Source organism: Actinia tenebrosa, unplaced genomic scaffold (assembly GCF_029948245.1).
Source record: "Actinia tenebrosa isolate PJP-AT-01 unplaced genomic scaffold, QUT_ActTen_1.0 PGA_scaffold12__29_contigs__length_12842862, whole genome shotgun sequence".
In the NCBI taxonomy this organism is placed as follows: domain Eukaryota; kingdom Metazoa; phylum Cnidaria; class Anthozoa; order Actiniaria; family Actiniidae; genus Actinia; species Actinia tenebrosa.
In genome coordinates, this window is record NW_028292572.1 from 10,945,436 (window position 1) to 10,964,384 (window position 18,949).

The 18,949-nt window shown below is 37.4% G+C and overlaps 2 protein-coding genes across 4 annotated transcripts; both read right to left on the minus strand.

Annotated features, from left to right (window-relative positions):
• Positions 1 to 459: 459 nt before the first annotated feature.
• LOC116304574 (ras-related and estrogen-regulated growth inhibitor) lies at positions 460 to 7,256 on the minus strand. 3 transcript variants are annotated; one of them, XM_031714334.2, is made up of 6 exons: positions 7,136 to 7,253; positions 4,669 to 4,714; positions 3,678 to 3,833; positions 1,750 to 1,806; positions 1,396 to 1,469; positions 460 to 1,109 (listed from the first exon to the last, which is right to left on the minus strand). In XM_031714334.2, the coding sequence occupies exons 3-6, from the start codon at positions 3,766 to 3,768 to the stop codon at positions 645 to 647; spliced, it is 687 nt and encodes a 228-aa protein (XP_031570194.1). In that variant the 5' UTR covers positions 3,769 to 3,833; positions 4,669 to 4,714; positions 7,136 to 7,253; the 3' UTR covers positions 460 to 644. The 3 variants fall into 3 exon arrangements, with proteins under 3 accessions (XP_031570194.1, XP_031570193.1, XP_031570192.1); XM_031714333.2 differs by lacking the exon at positions 4,669 to 4,714 and having other exon boundaries at positions 7,136 to 7,256; XM_031714332.2 differs by lacking the exons at positions 4,669 to 4,714; positions 7,136 to 7,253 and having other exon boundaries at positions 3,678 to 4,651.
• Positions 7,257 to 9,051: 1,795 nt separating this feature from the next.
• Positions 9,052 to 15,589, minus strand: LOC116304559 (ras-related and estrogen-regulated growth inhibitor-like protein A). The gene is made up of 5 exons (XM_031714316.2): positions 15,458 to 15,589; positions 15,220 to 15,379; positions 11,949 to 12,005; positions 11,213 to 11,286; positions 9,052 to 10,554 (listed from the first exon to the last, which is right to left on the minus strand). The coding sequence occupies exons 1-5, from the start codon at positions 15,458 to 15,460 to the stop codon at positions 10,165 to 10,167; spliced, it is 684 nt and encodes a 227-aa protein (XP_031570176.1). The 5' UTR covers positions 15,461 to 15,589; the 3' UTR covers positions 9,052 to 10,164.
• Between the last annotated feature and the right edge of the window lie 3,360 nt (positions 15,590 to 18,949).

Below are 18,949 nucleotides of genomic sequence, written 5' to 3' on the forward strand. Positions count from 1 at the left end.
AACAACACTATAAAATATTTCAAACACCTTTTGAGCGTTGATGTATGACATCGCAAAGTTATGAGTGAATTCGACGCATTTTATGGAAGTAAAGATACTTCATTATGCACGAAGGGTCACGTGACCATTCACCGCCATATTTGGTGAACATCGAAATGGCCCAAATTCCTCAGATACCTCTAATTCTCTTGCATGATCAATTATTTTTAGCTGTAGATTATCAATGGCTTCCTTTAATGTATTCAATATCTACTTGATTATGGTCCAATATGGTGGCGAAACATGATCACGTGATCTGTTAATGCTTGGCTATGTGTAGAATGTATTTTGAATAAGTGGAAAAATTAAAGCAGTTGAAGTATGTCTTCTGTTTAAGGACTTTGATTGGTTGGCGTGAAAGTGCCCTCTATAGCTCGGTACGGCACCAACTGTCCCATTCACAAAAAAAAAAAAATCCTGTAGCACAAAATGTTTTTTTCTTAAATTGCGCTTTGCACAGGTAACAAACGTTTTCAAAATCCTTATTTTTGGCCCGGCGTCGTTTAGAGGAATCGGGTTCGCGCCATGCCGGCATTAAGCTCTGTGTTTGTCATATCCTGTCCAACATGCATTAGACAACATTCAAAACCATGTTCCACGTTAAATTAAACATTTGTAGACGACGAAAATCCATTTCCTCTGGAATCGAAAAAATTGTCAGTGGATGATTTCTTTCGTAAAGATTTAGCAGTTCCTTTTAATCCCTCTTTTACTCTCGATAACGTAGAGCTTCGACCTCTTTCAAGTTCTTTATTCATGCACATTCTGATCCCTTCAATAAGCACCTCTTGTGTCTCTTTGTAGCCTTCAGATATTGAAATTTGAAAGAAGTTTGACTCTAGTTCCTGAGCGAGGAATAAACCTTCGTACTCGTGGACTTTCCGAGAATGTTTGAGGTCGCTTTTTGTCGCTACAATGATTATTGCTGTGTTGGGCTGTAAGTTCTTGCTTTCTTGGATGCTTTTTGAGATCCAAGAAGCTTCTTGGAAGGATTCTCTGCTTGTCGTCGAGTATAAGAGGAATATGAGATTGGCGTTTAACAATGCTGATTCTATTTTCTCTTTGGAATTCTGTGAGATCAAGTATGAAATTAAAAGGATTAAATTATGTAGGGAGGGAGGAAGGGAGGGATGGGAGGATGGATGAATAGATGGATGGATGGATGGATGGATGGATGGATGGATGGATGGATGGATGGATGGATGGATGGATGGATGGATAGATGGATAGAAGAATGGATGGATAGATGGATAGAAGAATGGATGGATGCATGGAGGGATGCATGGATGGATGCATGGATGGATGAATGCCTATGCCAATGCATGCCTATTAAATTAGCATATTTCTTATATTTACGTTTCCAGCAGTATCTGTAATATCCAAAGAAATAAACTGTCCATCTACAGTCAAATAGTGACGGTGAGTTGCTTCTAAAATACGAAAAAAACACGAGGAAAATTGATAAGAAAACTAAACACCGCGCCCATCAATAAAATAACAAACTTTTGTCACCAACTAGTAAAACCAAAGCAAGACGACAAAACAGTCGAACCTCGCAATAATGGACATCTGTTTTTATCTCGCCGAGAAACATTTTCGTACAAAATTACTAAACCTGTTTAACACGGACACCCCACTTTTTCGTATCCCCTTGCTGGCCGGTATCAACGAGGTTCGACTGATAGTCACTAAGTGAAGACATTGGCTTACCTAAACAGCTATCGTATTCACCAATGAAGCGCCTCGTAAGGAATCGTACAGTCAAGGCTAAAGGCAAAAGGGTATAGCATTATTCGAGTTCAGCAATAGTCAGTTTAGAAGCCTAGCAGGATTGAACGGTAGCAAATTGGTTCCTGCATCCATAGAGTGCTCCTATAGGATAATCAACATCTTGAAACATTTTGACTTCTTGTTATTGTTATTGCGCGCGCGTTTGATACTTTGACAGTTCATCGGGATTATGCAGTGAAAAAATTAAAAACAATAGACCTCTGTTTGCGCAGTAAACCATACAGTCTCCGGATCCATAAAATATAAAATACGTTTGCTATCGAGTTATCGCAGTTAAAGATAAAATACTGGATCTTTCGAGTTTGCGCAGTTAAAAATAGAGCACTGGATCTATCGAGTTTGCGCGGTAAAAGATAAAGTACTGGACCTTTCGAGTTTGCGCAGTAAAAGATAAAGTATTGCATATCGAGTTTGCGCAGTTAATATAAGTACTGGATCTATCGAGTTTGCGCAGTTAAAGATAAAGTACTGGATCTATCGAGTTTGCGCAGTAAAAGATAAAGTATTGGATCTATCGAGTTTGCACAGTTAAAAATAAAGTACTGGATCTAACGAGTTTGCGCAGTGCAAAAACATAGACACAGCGCGGCCCGGTTTAGCGCTTGCGCAGTCAGTGAATCTCCAAAATTGCGTACGTGCCTATAAAACTCCATCGTAATTCAGCACTTTCATTCAGTCTCTTGTCTCCAACAAGACAATGACATATGACTTCAAAAAACAGAGAGAAAGTAAACAGAAAAAATCTAAAAGTAAAAATACTTATCACATTTATGCTCTAAATGTTTTTAGTGAGTGGGTTAAAAATCTAGGTTTTTCCCCCCAACTTTGACCACCAGTTGTCTTAAAACCTAGTGTTCACACGAGATTAACTATCAAGCCTCAGATGTGAGCAAAAATAATCCACTTAACAGCAAGCAATAACCAAAAGCAAAATACTTCAAACTAAAGGATTTTTGAGCTTAAAAGGCTTTATCATTGTAATTTGTTCGCCATTGTTTTGAAATGTTTCCTCGTGTCACTTCATTTATGATCCATTTATCTTAACTTTCGAACTATTCTGTTCAACATACTGCCTGACATCTGCCTTGCTAGGCAAAGCGGCTTTCCAAGATTTTCTCGGTCACAAAAAGATTTAATATTCCATGTCAATCAATAGAAAATTCTTCGTTTTTTTTGTTATTTTTAAACTGATTTTTCCCGGATATTTTCTGTTTATATTGTGTAAACGTGTTTGATTTTCTCTGTCCTTAGTCGTAACGTCAACAACTTGACTATAGAAATGAAAGAAATTTGTTTGGAGAAAAAACACAAATGAGTTCAGTAACGTGGCGACTGGCACACCATACAATATAACTAACAGCCAGGAAAGAGTGCTAAAAATAGCATTCCATTTTTGGTTATAATTTGTTTTTGAATAATCCATTCTATATTCAAAATTTCATTCTCCAGTGTACTTTAGTTTCGAGCTTTAATTCATAAAAATAGATTGACTCACTCTTTTAAAACGAGCGCCTGACAAAACGAAGACCCAACGACTCCTTTTCTCAAACATTTACACATCAATGACACTAGAGTGCAGTCTAGAATCACCTTCTTTTGTGAGGTTGAACACTTTCTCTATGACATTACTTTTAGTTGATTGTCTTTAACAATTGCGTGTCAACTTATTCAACTACTTCCTCTTTAATTTATATTATAAGTTTTAAACTCCAAAACTACAATACGACTAATTAAACATTATAATTAATCTCATTAGTGTCTACTTCTTCTCACAGACGTTACGAAACTCGAGGAAGTATTTCAAAAGTCTTTGCGAATTTTTTGGTATTTTGTCTTTAACTGCGTACCTGACTTTCCAACTCCGTCCTGACCCAGGACAACAGCTCGTATCTCTCTGAGTTGCTGTTGATGACTTGTTCCTACTCTTCTTCTTCTCATACTCCGTCGTTTTCTCGTGGAAGAGTTCAGCTTATAATCTGCAATCTTCTCGACTCTTCCTGTTGCTGTGAGAGTGGATTCGGCTTTAGTCACTGCTCAAGAATACAAACCTTTGTGCTTTTATGTCAATATTACTTTAGCCTGGATTGAAGATTCGTAAATTATTCTTCAAGATAAACAGCTTAGGCTGTTTTAAATAACACCCTAGACATTCACCACTCAGCGTCCTCGAAGTAAAGTGCTAAGCAAACACACTAGCTAGGATTCTGACAATTGAGGCTATCACAGAAAAATTAAAATGCCTTGAGGATCGAGCCTGCATTACGAGAAACAACTGAACTAAATCCCTAAAGCCCTTGATTTGATTTTGATCAAAAAAATAATTTTAGCCCAAGATACATATCGTTATCTTTTGTCAAATTTACTGGTTGCCATAGCAACACGTCTTTCTTAACTCTTAACTGACTTGATTTCTCGTATCTTTTGATCTGATTGAATGACATTGCTAACTCAAAGATGGCTGTTCCAGTAGCGGCATGCCTCTGAATAAACAAAAATACATACACCAAAACACATTAAAGGGTTATCCTTTATTCTCCGGTTTTCCTCCCTTCGCAAAACCTAATATGTTAAATTCCAATTCGATCTTGATTCGATCTTGAGTTATTTGTGCCCTGACTTGGATCAGCCCAGAGATTGTTTCAGGATTTCGATAAAATTTGAAAGCTTATTTTTTTTATTTCTGTATATGCAGCTGTGAATGTTATGAAGCTGGGTAGAACTGTTATTTTGTGTGGTCTGCATTCCTTCCTTGCTTCCTTGCTTCCTTGCTTCCTTGCTTCCTTGCTTCCTTCCTTCTTTCCTTCCTTGCTTCCTTCCTTCCTTCCTTCCTGTACTTACTTATTTCCACGTTTATTCATTCCTTCATGTGGGCCATTAGATCAAGCTAAAAGAACAGAAAAGAGTGTTGAGTGCACTTAGGTTGATATTCCTGTAATCCACTCAGATCACTTTATACATTTGTGTATTCAATACTTCTGTCAGATTAATGGCTGAGCAGTGAGTGTGAGATTCAACGATCCGTAGATTAACTCATAATTTATAACAGCAACTAGAGATGAAACCTGGACAATCTATTTCCCTTTACGTCTCACCTTTCTTATCGTTCACCACTCAGTTCACGATCGACTCTGTTGATTTTTCATCCATTTGTTTTGCATTTTTGTCGTTGCTTTCTTTCATTTTGGGTTTCACTTTTTAGTCTTAAAGCTTCTTTTTGTTTGTTTGTTTTTGTTTTTGTTTTTTTTTTTACATTCTCTTATTTCAGTGATCACTTAGTGGATCCCTCTCAACTGATTATCTTAATTTTCTTAATATGAAAATCAAATTTAAAACTAAATACACTTTTTCTCGATGGAATTTGTGGCATTTTTTTTTGTATTTCCATGTTGCAATCGCATCGAAGATAATTTTCACAAGGATCCAAAACATTTTTATTCAACGATCTAAGTCAGTCATTTCTCAACATTTGTTATTCCTGTGACTTTAATGCTACAGTATCAATGACAGCCAGTAATAATGACATCATCAACACTCTAAAACCAGCAATGATAGTTGCCTAAGTGTTTACTCAGTACGTACTTACTGTGATTGTTATCGCCATCACTGATTGATCATCATCATCATCATCATCATCATCATCATCATCATCATCATCATTACCAACATCAACATCAGTCGTTATTGTTGATTTTCCTACTGACTCATATACTTATACTTATAGAACGGATTATCGCATAATCAGCCGTCATCAATGTGTTTTTCGTCATTATCACTATTTTGCTAATGCATTATCAATATCATTATCATCGCCATCAACACCATCATCATCGACATCACTCGTCATCGCACTCATCTGAGAACATCTTTAATTTCTCCGGGTGTACATACAAGTTTTATTGACAGGAGTGGACTAGTTCTCCTCGTGAAACGTCTTTCTCGCTCAAAAAGTTGCACAAGGCTAGATATTAGTAGGTTCCTGAAAAGGGGGGCCCTTAACCTGAGCTTCAGGCCTAAGGGAATGGGGGTGGGGACTCCTAATCCCATTTCCCAACGCAAAGTTTTGCAAATTCCCAGTTCCGCGCCATGTTGTCAATAAACCAAACTCGAGGCTCCTACTTCTTGGTCAACCGGCGAGCAATGTTAAGAAAAAGGGGGACTGGACGACAGGAAGACGTAATCTACTGCGCATGCTTGGGAACAAATTAGTTGGATCAGTCTCGTACCCAGAACTCCTCGGTCTCAGAGATCTGGGTACGAGACTGCTATGGGATTAATTTCCTGACTCAAAATATCATAAAATAAACTTCAAACTGCAACTGATTGTGAAAAGTTTACTCTCAAAGATTCACTGTGTCACAACGACTTTAAAAACCATTTCATCTCAGCTCGTCCTTCTTTCTAAGGTCCCGTCCACACGTATCCGGAAATTTTTGTATCCGCAAATTTCTTTTTGCGGATACGGGTTGCGTCCACACGCGTCCGGATTTTTGTATCCGTATCCGGAAATTTTCGAAAACGGTCTCCAGAGTGGAAATTTTCGAATACGCTCCGAATACGGATACGTGTGGAAGGTCGCATCCGCAAATTTTCGAATACGATGATGTAAACACGATTTTGCGCATGCTCATTAAGAAAAACTATCCGTAAAAGGGACTAGGCACAAGCGTACATCAGGGCGGATCATGAAATTTCCGAATACGTGTGGACAGTGAATTCGATTCTAATACGCTGCGTGTGGACGCGAACATTTTCGTATCCGTAAAAAAAATTTGCGGATACAAAAATTTCCGGATACGTATGGACGGGGCCTTAGTCTCGCGTACCAGTGTTTTATGATACACCCATCATCGCCTAAAAACGCACGTAGCCCACCATAAATACTACACATGATATGCGCAGAAGACTCAAAGGGCCTAGGTTTGTTTAGTTAAATGTAACATAGCTAATGGACATTGGTAATTGATTCGTGTACCGTAGTAATTGATCTTAACTGATCGAAAACTCAGATGGAGCGCCATCATAGCTTAGCTTACTAAGCACACTAAGAATCCTAGAGATTTTGAATCTTAGTGACGAGTTTCGTAAATTTTCACAACCAACCCTCGTGTAAGAACTGAATTTTTTTCCAGTAAACGAGCTCGAAAATAGATAAAACAAGAAAAGTTACAGCGACGAAGCGATGCGAAACATATGGTTTGTAAGCCTCTTTGATTACAGCATACATATTCATTTACTCAAGTACTTTTAAGTACTTTTAAGCCATTAAAATGGGATAATTACTTTAGCTATGAAAGAGTGTACTTACAATCAGCGGACCCAATCAGCTTCGCATTGGACTGCCTTCTTTGAGTCTTCAGTTCTTATTTCCAAAGAAATCCCATGTACTAACTGGTACTAATGACCGCATATACGACACAAGCGTGCAACCAATACTAGACTGACTTCGATTACGTGCATCTTTGATGCTTGTATATACAATTGAAGAGCTCGCAAGGTCTTTATCAATATTGATATAACAATTGATGTCGAGTGCTTGTGAGGCTTGGCCCGGGATAAATTGACATCTCTTCAGCCATCGATGGTTCTTGAAAAAAACTTTGAATTGGATTATCATTTGTCCAGAGAACCGTGAAACCAGTTTCACTAAAGAGCGCCTAGATTAACCCTTCTCAAAAGTATCGTAATAAATCATTCATTTTACTGGGTTGTCTCGGCAAACGAGTCTAAAAATAAGTTCGTTTTTTATCGGGGAGGATCGAGGGCTGCGGCTTCATATGGGAAAGGGTCATCAGTAAGAATAATTAGAACTTTTTGAAGATTCAACCCTTTTTATTTTGACGAAAGCTGATTCCTTGCAGGGTCGTAGCCACTATGAGGCAAGCCAGGTAGTTGCCATGGTAAAATGTCACAGATGCCCCTCTCCAAACTCTGTAAATCTCATTTCCGAGGGTCTTGATCTCAAACTTATTCGGGGGGGGGGGGGGGTGCATGTTCCCAAACCCCCTATAGTTGCTTCCACCTTAATTGGACAGGTCTTGTTGATATGGGATTAATTAAGCAGCTATATAATTAAAAATTCATAAAATGTTATGATAAATGCATGAACCTGGGGGGGGGGGGGGACCTGGGGGGGGGGGGACGTTAAAACTGCCTTCATTAATCCAAAATCTAACCAGACAGGGCAAAAGAGATACTACTATTCCGAAACTTCAGCTAAGATTTCTCTACTTTGTTTCACATTTTGACGATTTTATCAAGGTTTTTTTAAGGATCACCATATATATTTTCTTATAATATGATACCACAGAAACCTAGCTTGGGCTACCTCTGGTGGCAAGATCTGTTAAATAAATTCTTGTACCCAGAGCTCCTCGGCTTTCTTCCAACTCGTCGGAGGAACGAAGTCGAGGAGCTTTGGGTCTGAAAATAATATGTTAACAGTGGTTTCGCCCCATCTTACCCCGATACCAAAAAAAAACTAAATTATTTCACTTTCAATATTCGTCTTCTTTATTTCTCGTTATTGTTATGTCTTGTCGCTTTGCTGTGGCACATTTGTCACCTCCGCTTTCTGCTGCTATTCTCTTTGTGTTACTGTCCGAAACTACTGATAAAAATTATTACTTAAATTGCCTAGGGTCTAACTTTGAAAACCTTACGGTTCCTTTAGCCTCTAGTCATTTCCTTGAATGTAAAGCATTTTTTTTTTCATGAGAGATAATATAAAATAGAACTAAACTAGAAAAAATATATATATATGTAAATATTCATAATATGGAAAATAAAGATTTTATTATTATTATTATTATTTATTTATTTATTTATTTATTTATTTATTTATTTATTTATTTATTTATTTATACGAATCTTACAAGTTCACGTCACTCGTGTTGCATTCTGATTAGGAGATTCTGGAAGGAAAAAAAAAACAGCGGGACTTTTGACAATTAGAGCGACTGACCCTCTATTCTTATTTTCCCTTTGCTCCGTTTCCGTAACCATTAATATAGATGCCAATAAGTGCCAGGATCCAGTTAGCTGTGCCCCTGACTTTGATAAATTCAGTTAGCCAGGCAGAGGATTATTTCAAGGATAAAATTAAGCAGTTGAAGGTCATTGCATTGCATATTTCGAGCAATATTGGAGTGCGCTAATGAGTGTTGCACTAACACGTGCTTGTTTTCACACAGTTCTATGATAATAATAATCAAACCACGTCAGTTTTACAACTTAAAATTTTAATTCCATGAACTAATAAGGCTTTCTCGTAAAGTTATGACAAAGTCGTTCTCCTACGCTAGATTTTTATAAATAATTATTAATAAACAAATATTCTTTCATTAAAACATAAAAAGTTTTAGTTACTGGCATTGATTGTTATCACAACAATTTTCAATTTAGTATTGTTATTTCAACCAGATTTAAAGAAAGAAAGCCACCTTCTGACAATGGGCTTTCATCTTTCCTGCAGCCAGTCTTATGTACAAATCAGTTGACAATCATCTTTGAATCTAAAACCAATGAAACAATTACCAAGAAACGTTTCAAATTGGGTGTTTTAGATAGTCACACCGATGGGGATGCTAGAGCAGTTTTCGTATGACTGTGAAAAGCTCACGGGATGAACACGGTAGTGACATGGCGAGGCGTACGCCAGACCAATCACATTGCGCGTGAATTTATTCTCCATCCAATCGGATACCCGGAACACGGCGCGGACACGGTCACGGCACTGTCAGACCAATCACATTGCACGAGAAAAAAATCAGCCAGTTAAAATTCTAAAAACTCACGGTTAAGGCACTGCACGCTTACGATACTGCGCTTTTTCAGAGTCATGCGAAAACTGCTCTATCATAGTCTAAAGTCTGTTGTAAGGATAATCCAACATTACAGAATATAAACCACTCTTTTCAACTGAGTTCTCCATCTTCAACGGATTCCGCCAAATTAACGTTCATCAAAGTTCTCTGTCAAGTTTATCTCATAAAAGCCACCGAGGGCTTCTTAAGCTTTCTATAGATATGTATTCAAGCAAGCAAGAAACTGAATCAAGTCTATAAGGTACTGAAGATCGTTCGGACAATGGTCGGACGGAGTTCGTAAGCTGTCGGCTCAACTCGTAAGCTGTCGAACCCTAACCGATGTGGCTACACTTGGTTTCCGCGCCATTTTCATGTCTCGCTCGTAACTACATACCACTGGCTATTCTGAACCAATGGGTGCGTTAAATTTAACTACCTCACACTGATTGGTCAAACTATTACTTAGTGAATAGTAATCAGTAGATGCATCCAAAAACATTGCTGTTTTTTCGTGACAGTAATACACAGGTTATAACTGCCCGCTCCAAGACCTTCTTCTCAACATAGTGTCAAAAAATCCGCCTTTTTTCTTCATATTTTGATAACTCATACATTTACGTATGGCCTCTTGTACAGTCTTCAAAGTTTCTGAATATCCCTCTGATATCGAGATCTGATAAAATGAGCATCCAATATCTTGTGCTAAGAATCGTCCTTCGTATTCCTCGATCTCCTTCATATGTTTTAAGTCCTTTTTGGTGGCTACAATCGTCACGCATGCGGGATCTATATTTCTTGTTTCGCTGAGGTATTTGATGAGACGTGAAGCCTCGGTAAACGATGAACGGTCAGTTGCAGAATACAAGACGAAAAAGAGTTCAATATGAGATGTGGTGTTGTCTAGTCTTGCTAAAGTATTCTATACAAAAGAGAAATCCAAACTCAATTAATTTTTTTTTAATATAGTTAATTGTTAACTCCAATTTTAACTCCTCAACAGAACAACTTCGCTCGACAACAATGAAAGCACACACAAGCGAAAAATGTCTACGCATGCAAGTCCATATGCAAACTAGAGTCAAACTTAAGGCTAATTCTTTGATGTCTTTATTATAATACAGTATCTTTAGGTCTCATAAAAGTATATTCGCGAAAGGTTTTGGACACACTCGGAGAAAACGAACATTTATCTTCCTAACAAAACCATTCTAAATGCTTAGAAAACGTGATGAAAGGCACGCATGCGCAGACGTTTTTCTCTAATGTCATAGGAGTATGCATGTGTCCAAATGCGTATGCGCACAAGCTATTAATAACAACGATTAAATAAAAAAGCCAGCAAGAATTTTTTTGGAACTTCGAGGGGTCTTTTTTTGAATTCTTTTATTATAATCCAAATACATACTTTAAATAAAGTAAGAACAGTGTGTGTGTGTTCGCGTAAACGTTTTGGTCTGTTTGAGAGAGAATTTTGATTCCGTCCTGTATGATATAATAATAATATTATAGTTCCTGAGCATTATTCCTGTATTTCTCTTAGTTGTGGTTATCATTGCTGCAGTAAAGCATGTACTTACATTGCCTACGGTGTCAAGAACCTCTATGGACATTGAATGACCATCTACGTCTATGTTATGTTTGTATGTACATTCTGGAGAAACAAAATATAGGAGACAAAAAAATTAACTGAGATCACGGCTAATGTCTATCTTTGATTGGCGATCGATTCATTGGTTGGTTGGTTGGTTTAGGGAGGTGGTTGGTGGGTGGGTACGGGTTGGTTGGTGGTTGGTTTAGGGAGGTGGTTGGTGGATAGGTACGGGTTGATTGGTTGGTTGGTTTAGGGAGGTGGTTGGTGGATAGGTACGGGCTGGTTGGTTGGTTGGTTTAGGGAGGTGGTTGGTGGGTGGGTACGGGTTGATTGGTTGGTTGGTTTAGGGAGGTGGTTGGTGGATAGGTACGGGCTGGTTGGTTGGTTGGTTTAGGGAGGTGGTTGGTGGGTGGGTACGGGTTGGTTGGTTGGTTGGTTTAGGGAGGTGGTTGGTGGATAGGTACGGGGTGGTTGTTTGGTTGATTTAGGGAGGTGGTTGGTGGGTGGGTACGGGTTGGTTGGTTGGTTGGTTTAGGGAGGTGGTTGGTGGGTGGGTACGGGTTGATTGGTTGGTTGGTTTAGGGAGGTGGTTGGTTAAGGGAGGTGGTTGGTTGGTTGATTAGAAGGTTGGCAGGTTGATTAGTAGGTTGGTTGCTTACTTAGTTATTTGGTTGATCATTCAGTAATTTATTCACAAAATTATTTATTTATCTGCTTCTTACCGAACTTTGAATCGTATTCCCCAATAAAGCGTCTCGTAAGCGCTCGAACAATGAAGGCTGAAGAGAAAATAATAATAATCAATAGAATTAGACATCTTTCGTCAAATATCCCCGAATTGTCGCGCATGCGTGAACCATCTATAGTCAATCAATTATACCATGTCCTACGATTTGTCTTTGATTTAGTGCCCCGTCAAGTTTAGATTCCCAATTTATAACTGACCTTAACAAATATGCCTCTCACAAAATACAGATTAGAAAATGTAAAATTATTATACTATGCTCACGGTCAAGGAAGTCGTAAATAAGCTAAAAAGCTAACATTACATTTCTAAGAAGGAAAGGCATTGGAGGTCAAGTGAATTGACGACAATGGATCAGTTCCTTTGTGCATAAGACGGAAGGAATTAAGGAATTAGAACGGAACCTTGCCATCTACTCTAATCCCGCAATATTTATTCATGAGAAGATCGATAAGAACGGTTATCAATCTTACTTTGACGCAGATATTCTGTGCATAAAAACGGGCGAGGAAGAATGGAAAATGGAAGAAAATGGATAGAAGGAAACGATGCATTGATATACAAGCATGCTTGGCACGCGGTGATAATAAAACTGTTATAAGAATGAATGTACTCAGAGATGAAACTCGTTAGCCGCGAAAATAAAAGTGTTTCGCGAGCTGAACCTTTTTTGGTTTTCAGTTTTTTGCATACAAGTATTTTTGAAAAGGAGTATTACAGTAAATGATCGCATAATACTAATGTGACAGCGCAGTGTAAAGAACAGAGTAAAAAAAAATTGGCTTTCAAAAGACTATCTGTAAGCAACCGCAATAACTCAATTCACTATGCAGTATTTGTTATCCACAAGAGAATGTTTCGGAAGTAATTAAAAGTATTTTAAGGAAAGATTAGAGAAAAAAGTATTGAGTTTCAACGACTTCATGTCGTCATTCTCAACAATATTAATTTTATCGTCGAAACTTTCGTGTCTAATTTTTCTTTTAAAATGTTCTTCAAAACCACTACTTATTTGATAATGATTGAAAGTATTTTAATTAATGTCGCAACCAGTGTGACAGTATGACACCGCAAAGAGATTCTAACACACTTCATGCCACTTCATGTCCTTTAAAATCTAATAGTTTCTTTTTTTTTTTTCTTTTTTTTTAACATACCCAGTTTCTCCATCAACCTCGGAAGGCCTGTTGCATAGTGAGCCCGACTTAAAGAGTAACCAGGTGTCCTATGATGGTGTGCGCGCCGAATATGATGTCTTCTATCTAGTCTAGTTCTATGGTCATTGATGGTTCTCTAGGATCATTTAGTTGATAAATACAATGCATATGGTTTTGCTTTTAAATAATATACTTCATAATGAAAAGATTTCGCAAACGTGGACGTGCATGAATTTTTTTGACTGACGTTATTTATCATCGCTTTCAGGTTTAAATATTTCCGGCTAATGCTAGGAGCAAAGACAATTGAATAAAGATATCCGTCTCCGCAATCCATAACTTCTACTTTGTCGGTTTTATCGTGCGCGCTTGATAAATTAGATTTCTACTTCGGATTAAATTTGCCGGTTTTTTTTTTTTTTTTTTTTTTTTGAACTAGCCGGGGTCTCATCAAGTCCGTCTCTTGACTACACAGAGAACAATTTCCCTAATGCAGCGCGCGCTCAGACTTTAGTCTGGCTAAGAAAGTGCCATGAAAAGTACTATGTGACGTGTGGCGTTGAGCGTCAAAATCACTTTCCTGCTTCTTAACTTGAATTAAGACTGTTATCAGTTAAAAGCAAGGTCCATCGAACAAGCCTAAAACCTGTATTATTACTGATGAAGCAAGACCTTCCACTTCACCTTGATATGAATAGGTTTGCGTATGAATTCTGAACACGTTTCGATCTCGCGCAATGAACTCACCATGGTGACAGAAGTAAATATTCTAAAACTTTGTCTTCAAAATCCTCAATATTAGACTCTTTTTCTTAACCGATTTACCTCATTTTTAACAAAGGTTCGATATTTGAAGTTATTCTCAACCATTAGTAATTCGAAGAGCGTTATTTTTTGACCAGAAGTTAGGCTTTGTTTTGAAGAACCAAGCCCCTTTAGGCCGATATAGTATACAGGGTCAACTGTGTTATGAACCAAGCGTGACGTGAAGACTAGCCACGTAGGATGCTTGCATATTAATCCATATGTTTTGGATCATACTACACAGTTTTCGAAACCCGACCAAGGTGAACAGAAAATATAAGGTTCAAAGAAATAAAAATGGATGATAATGATTAGCACCCCTAAGCTTTGCGAGAATGTACACAACCCTGCAAAGAAGCTTATAGATTTAGTATCATCTGCACTAACACTAGTAATCTTTCCCAAAGAAAATATACTAATATGGAAAAACAGAATTTTAGGATTTTTTTTCAATAACATTTTACCAATTTTTCGTTATGGTCGCGTGCTTAATTATCTTAATTTGCGTGTATCGGAACTATTTTTCACCGCAATGGAAAACGCTCTGATAGGTCACGTCAAATTGATAAAAGGATCCAGTAAGATTTTCCCGGTTAAGTTTTGCATTTTTTTTTCCATTGAAACTAAACGCCGATTCATTTCATGCTGTCTGTCGTTATTTCTCTAATGTCTAAGATATCGTGCTTTCAGTCCATTAAATGCCGCTTTCAATTAAAGCTAAAAAAAACAGCTTTCTTTTAGAGAACTATTTCCATGAACATGTCGATGTCAGTATGTTGAAAGATGAATTTGCGTAATGCATTATATTTAATTTCCGACAAAAGATAATAATCTAAAAAACACGAGAAAACCAAGACTCTAAGATGAGTACTGCTAGAAATAATGACTTTTTTTCAGTGGTATGCTAATACAAAAGATATTAAATTATTTAGACTAAACAAGAACGGTTCGAAACAAAAGCTATCTTGATAGAAGGCAAGTCTTTATCACGGATGTACATTTGTTTTTGATTCACTTCGTTGACGTAAACACAATAAATACGAGCGCTTTTAAAGTATCTGGTTATCAATGCTTTAGGTTACCAAAACATCCATTATCCTTCGTATCAAGTTTTTTGTTCTTTCTTTTTCTTAATTCAGTGTTTGTTAAAATATTCATAATATCAAAGGATTTGACTTTGAAAGCGGAGCAGAATGCATTGAATAGAATAGCTGTTGATTTGAAAAATCTTTTTTTTTTGACAAGCGTGGTAGCCATCGACCTAGAGATAAATAATAATATTCCTACCAGACTTTCCAACGCCATCTTTGCCAAGCACAGCCACATTCAAGCTCTTGGAGTTCTGATTCGAGCCTCTTCGCATCCTTTTTGCATTATAAATTATTCCTTGTTTTTCTGAACTACTCGAACTGCTGTATGTAGGCTTGCTAGGAAGCGTTAAATATTCCTAAAAAACGAACGCAATAACTTAACATTTAAATCTATAAACACAAACATTATATCCAACTACGATACCAATACTAACCATTTTTTCAACGTGTTTTCTCTTTGATTATCTTTCTTTTAAAATATCTAGCACTGTTCGCGATAGTTTATCAGCTCCAACTGAAGTGAGGTTAAGAGGACGGTCGTTTATATACCAGCGCCGTCATCCAAGAGTCGGTAAACCTTTTCAATCGCACGCGGATCCCCGAGTGACGTCATGTGACGCAAACGCACCGTTTTTCGAAAACAAACTTCGCTGGCTCCAAGCAGCACTTCCTGTTTACTCCAGTTTTAAACCTGAAACGTGTTTTTGCGAAACTAGTGCATCTTCATCAGCTCAAACATTTCTGCTATGTCTTTATGAATTAATTCAGCCACGAAAATAACATTTACAGCTATTTGTTAATCTCGTTCGGAAAATGCCTCGATCTTGCTGATTGAGCGAGAGGGCAAATATTTCTTCTTAAAAAAAGTCTCTAACACGAAAAATAATGTTTGCTTTTAAGCCTTTCTTAATGTAGTAATTATAACATCAGCATAGCCTAATCCTCTGTCACTACATATTAGGGTATTAGTCCAAGGATTTTTCAACATTGAGAGAAGCCGAAATGGTTTAAAAAGCCAATTGATTGCGCTAGATCTGATGACCGACAGTATCCGGCATACCTTAGCGTACAACACAACTTCCTGTCGTTTGCTAGCATTAACGTCGAATTAAATTTTAGATCTTTTTATTTTACTTTTATATTTAAATTGCTTTCTTTTTCTTTTAATTATTAATTTATGATAAAGTGGTTAGTAGAGGGAGAATTTGGGGTGACTGTAAAATGTTTTTAGTTTCGTACAGAATATTATAATAATTCTGTTCCCTAAGGTACGTGTTGGGCATTTGATATTTGATATTCGATAGTCTTTTACATCATGGATAAATCCCCAAATCTCTTGTAACGAGTTCCTTTTTACGTTAGTTCGTGACCAATAGCAATTCTGAAAGTAAAGTATTCGGCACTGGACTTAAGATCTGGCTTACAATGGCTTCATATCTAGTACCAATATACTACGTCTCGCCTGCGGCTATACTACAATCAATGTTTCGTGATTTGCCCTAAATATCAATTCCTTCTTGTACACTATTCAAATAATATCGACAGGTAATCTTTTTTTCAGTGCGCTTTCTTACAAGGTGTCAAGCTGGTTAGCAGTGCGGAGTACGCCGGTACGATATATTGGCACTGAAAAGCTGTATTTAAAATTTAAAATCCTTGAAAAAGCTTTCAATGGATTGATATAAGCTAGTTTGGCATACTAGTCAATAACCAAGACATCTTAACATCCATTTGCGTCTGAGGGCTCGACTCAACTCGTGGTATTCATAGTTCCCTGCAATTTCGCTGTTTTGACGAACTGCCTCACTGTTATTGTGTTCATTTTTACCTCAGACATAATGAGTAGAAAAAGTAACAATGATAGATTAAAGGAAAATATAAAAAAATGGTCATTGAACAAATTTACATCAGTTTTTTTGTGTCTGTCCTCTTATTGACGATAAATTGCGGACACCCTCGGGACCGTCGCTTCATGTCCGTAATAGCGAGCGTCCGCAATAGCGAAAATTATTTGTGGTCATTTCTTTGTCAGTATTTTTGTGGGGGATTTTTCTCCTGTCCGTAATGGCAAGGTGTCCGTAATATGGGGGGGCCGCAAGGCGAGTGTTGACTGCACACTACTTCGACAATATGATGGCGAAATTTATCGTCAATAAGAGGACAGACACATAAAAAACTGATGTAAGTTTGTTTTTACAATAACAAAAATGATAAAAACTTCTCGTTTTTAGTGTTCAAAAAACAAAAGGAAGAGCGCGCGCTCGTTGGCGTCAGCTTTATCGCTGTCCTCTTAAATTGATAATGAAAAATAACCAATCAGCGCGCGAGAAATTTTAGAATTGTAAGAAGAATATTGTAAAAAAAACTTTCAAACGTGGAGGAAAACGAATGAAAAGTAAGGAAAACATAGAAGAAAAGATTCATAAGATAACCTCTGGAGAGCTGACTTTGTGATAATTTTTTTTAATATGAAATATTTAACACGAGGTTTTTGGAATTTAATAAAAACAATCAAACCTATTTTCTAGCTATTCACCCTCGTGCCCTATTGTCTTAGCGCTCTCAAGCTATAGTAGTAGTTGGATGACTGTTTGAAGGGAGAGAGAGAACAGAGCGGAGAAAGCATTGAAGTACATTCGTTTGGCATGCATTTGTACGAGGTCCGAAAATGAACGGTTTGCTCCTTCTTACAAATACGTTGCCAAAAAATATTTAAGACGCTGAAACTTTCTAATAGTTGTTATCGTAGTTGAGCACGCCACCCCAACAAACCAGCGGTATTGTGATGAACGCAGTATCAAAACGAGACTATCGAGTCGAGCTTCGTACAATTTGCTAAGAAATTTACTACAAATCTTTGAGAGATCACTACATCCAAAAGCTATACAGTGTTTGATCAAAGTTAGAAAGACGACAAAATACTTTGTATTGCAAAGATATCTATTGTTTGAAGGCAACAGAGTGTAACTCCGATATCTGCTATTTTTGAAAGTAAAAAAAAAACTGGAACTGCTAAAAAAAAAAATGTAATGTCTATCGTGGTTTCCTTGCTGCGGAGCCAACATCAGTCGCTGTCGCATTACCTGCCAAGTCGTAATGCAATGGTTGCCTTGCCGACTCTGAGTTTAGTGTGCGACTGCTACTACAAACAATAGAGGCTTTGCACCATCACATGATGGCAGCCATGGGCCTATATCACACGGCGGCCATGTTTATTCTCATGAGAATAAAAACCTTTGTTTCCCCAGCATCAATTAATTCTCAAGCGCTTGAATTTGAGGCTACGCGTGGTGGAATCTATTGTTCAATCCAACATGGATGCCGCGTGAAAAAGGCCCATGCCTCCTGTGGTGAAAGACTAAATTTTAAAAACTAATAAAAACTATTTCATCAGTATGAAAATCAAGAAATATTGACCTTCATGACAATCTTTCCAAGGATCTAAAAGAAGACAGTTAGAAAACTTTATCAAAATAAAGATTCTTCATAAAGGCAGGTTTAGACGGTACGATTTTCGCCTACAGCTATCGTATACAACACGCTCGCGCCATCCTACAACTCGAGTCGTAGCGTGTAAATCAAGCCTACAACTCGTCTACGACACACGCGAGCGTGTTGTATACGACAGTTGTAGGCGAAAATCGTACCGTCCAAATCGGCCTTAATGCATATTCCATGTTTTTCTCTCTCGTTTCATTAAACAGTGTATATCCTTATTAATTTACATGATTGATTCACACCTAATATCTGCTTCATTTATGGTATTTGTTCGATAATTATGTTTTTTCATCATGATGTTGAATCATTTCTTCATTGGAAATGCTGCTATTGACTTAATTTAGTTGACTTCGTGCTCTTAAATCATATAACAAGCAATAAAAGGCGTTAATGAAATGAAAAAATATCATAATCAAAGGTTTTTTCCT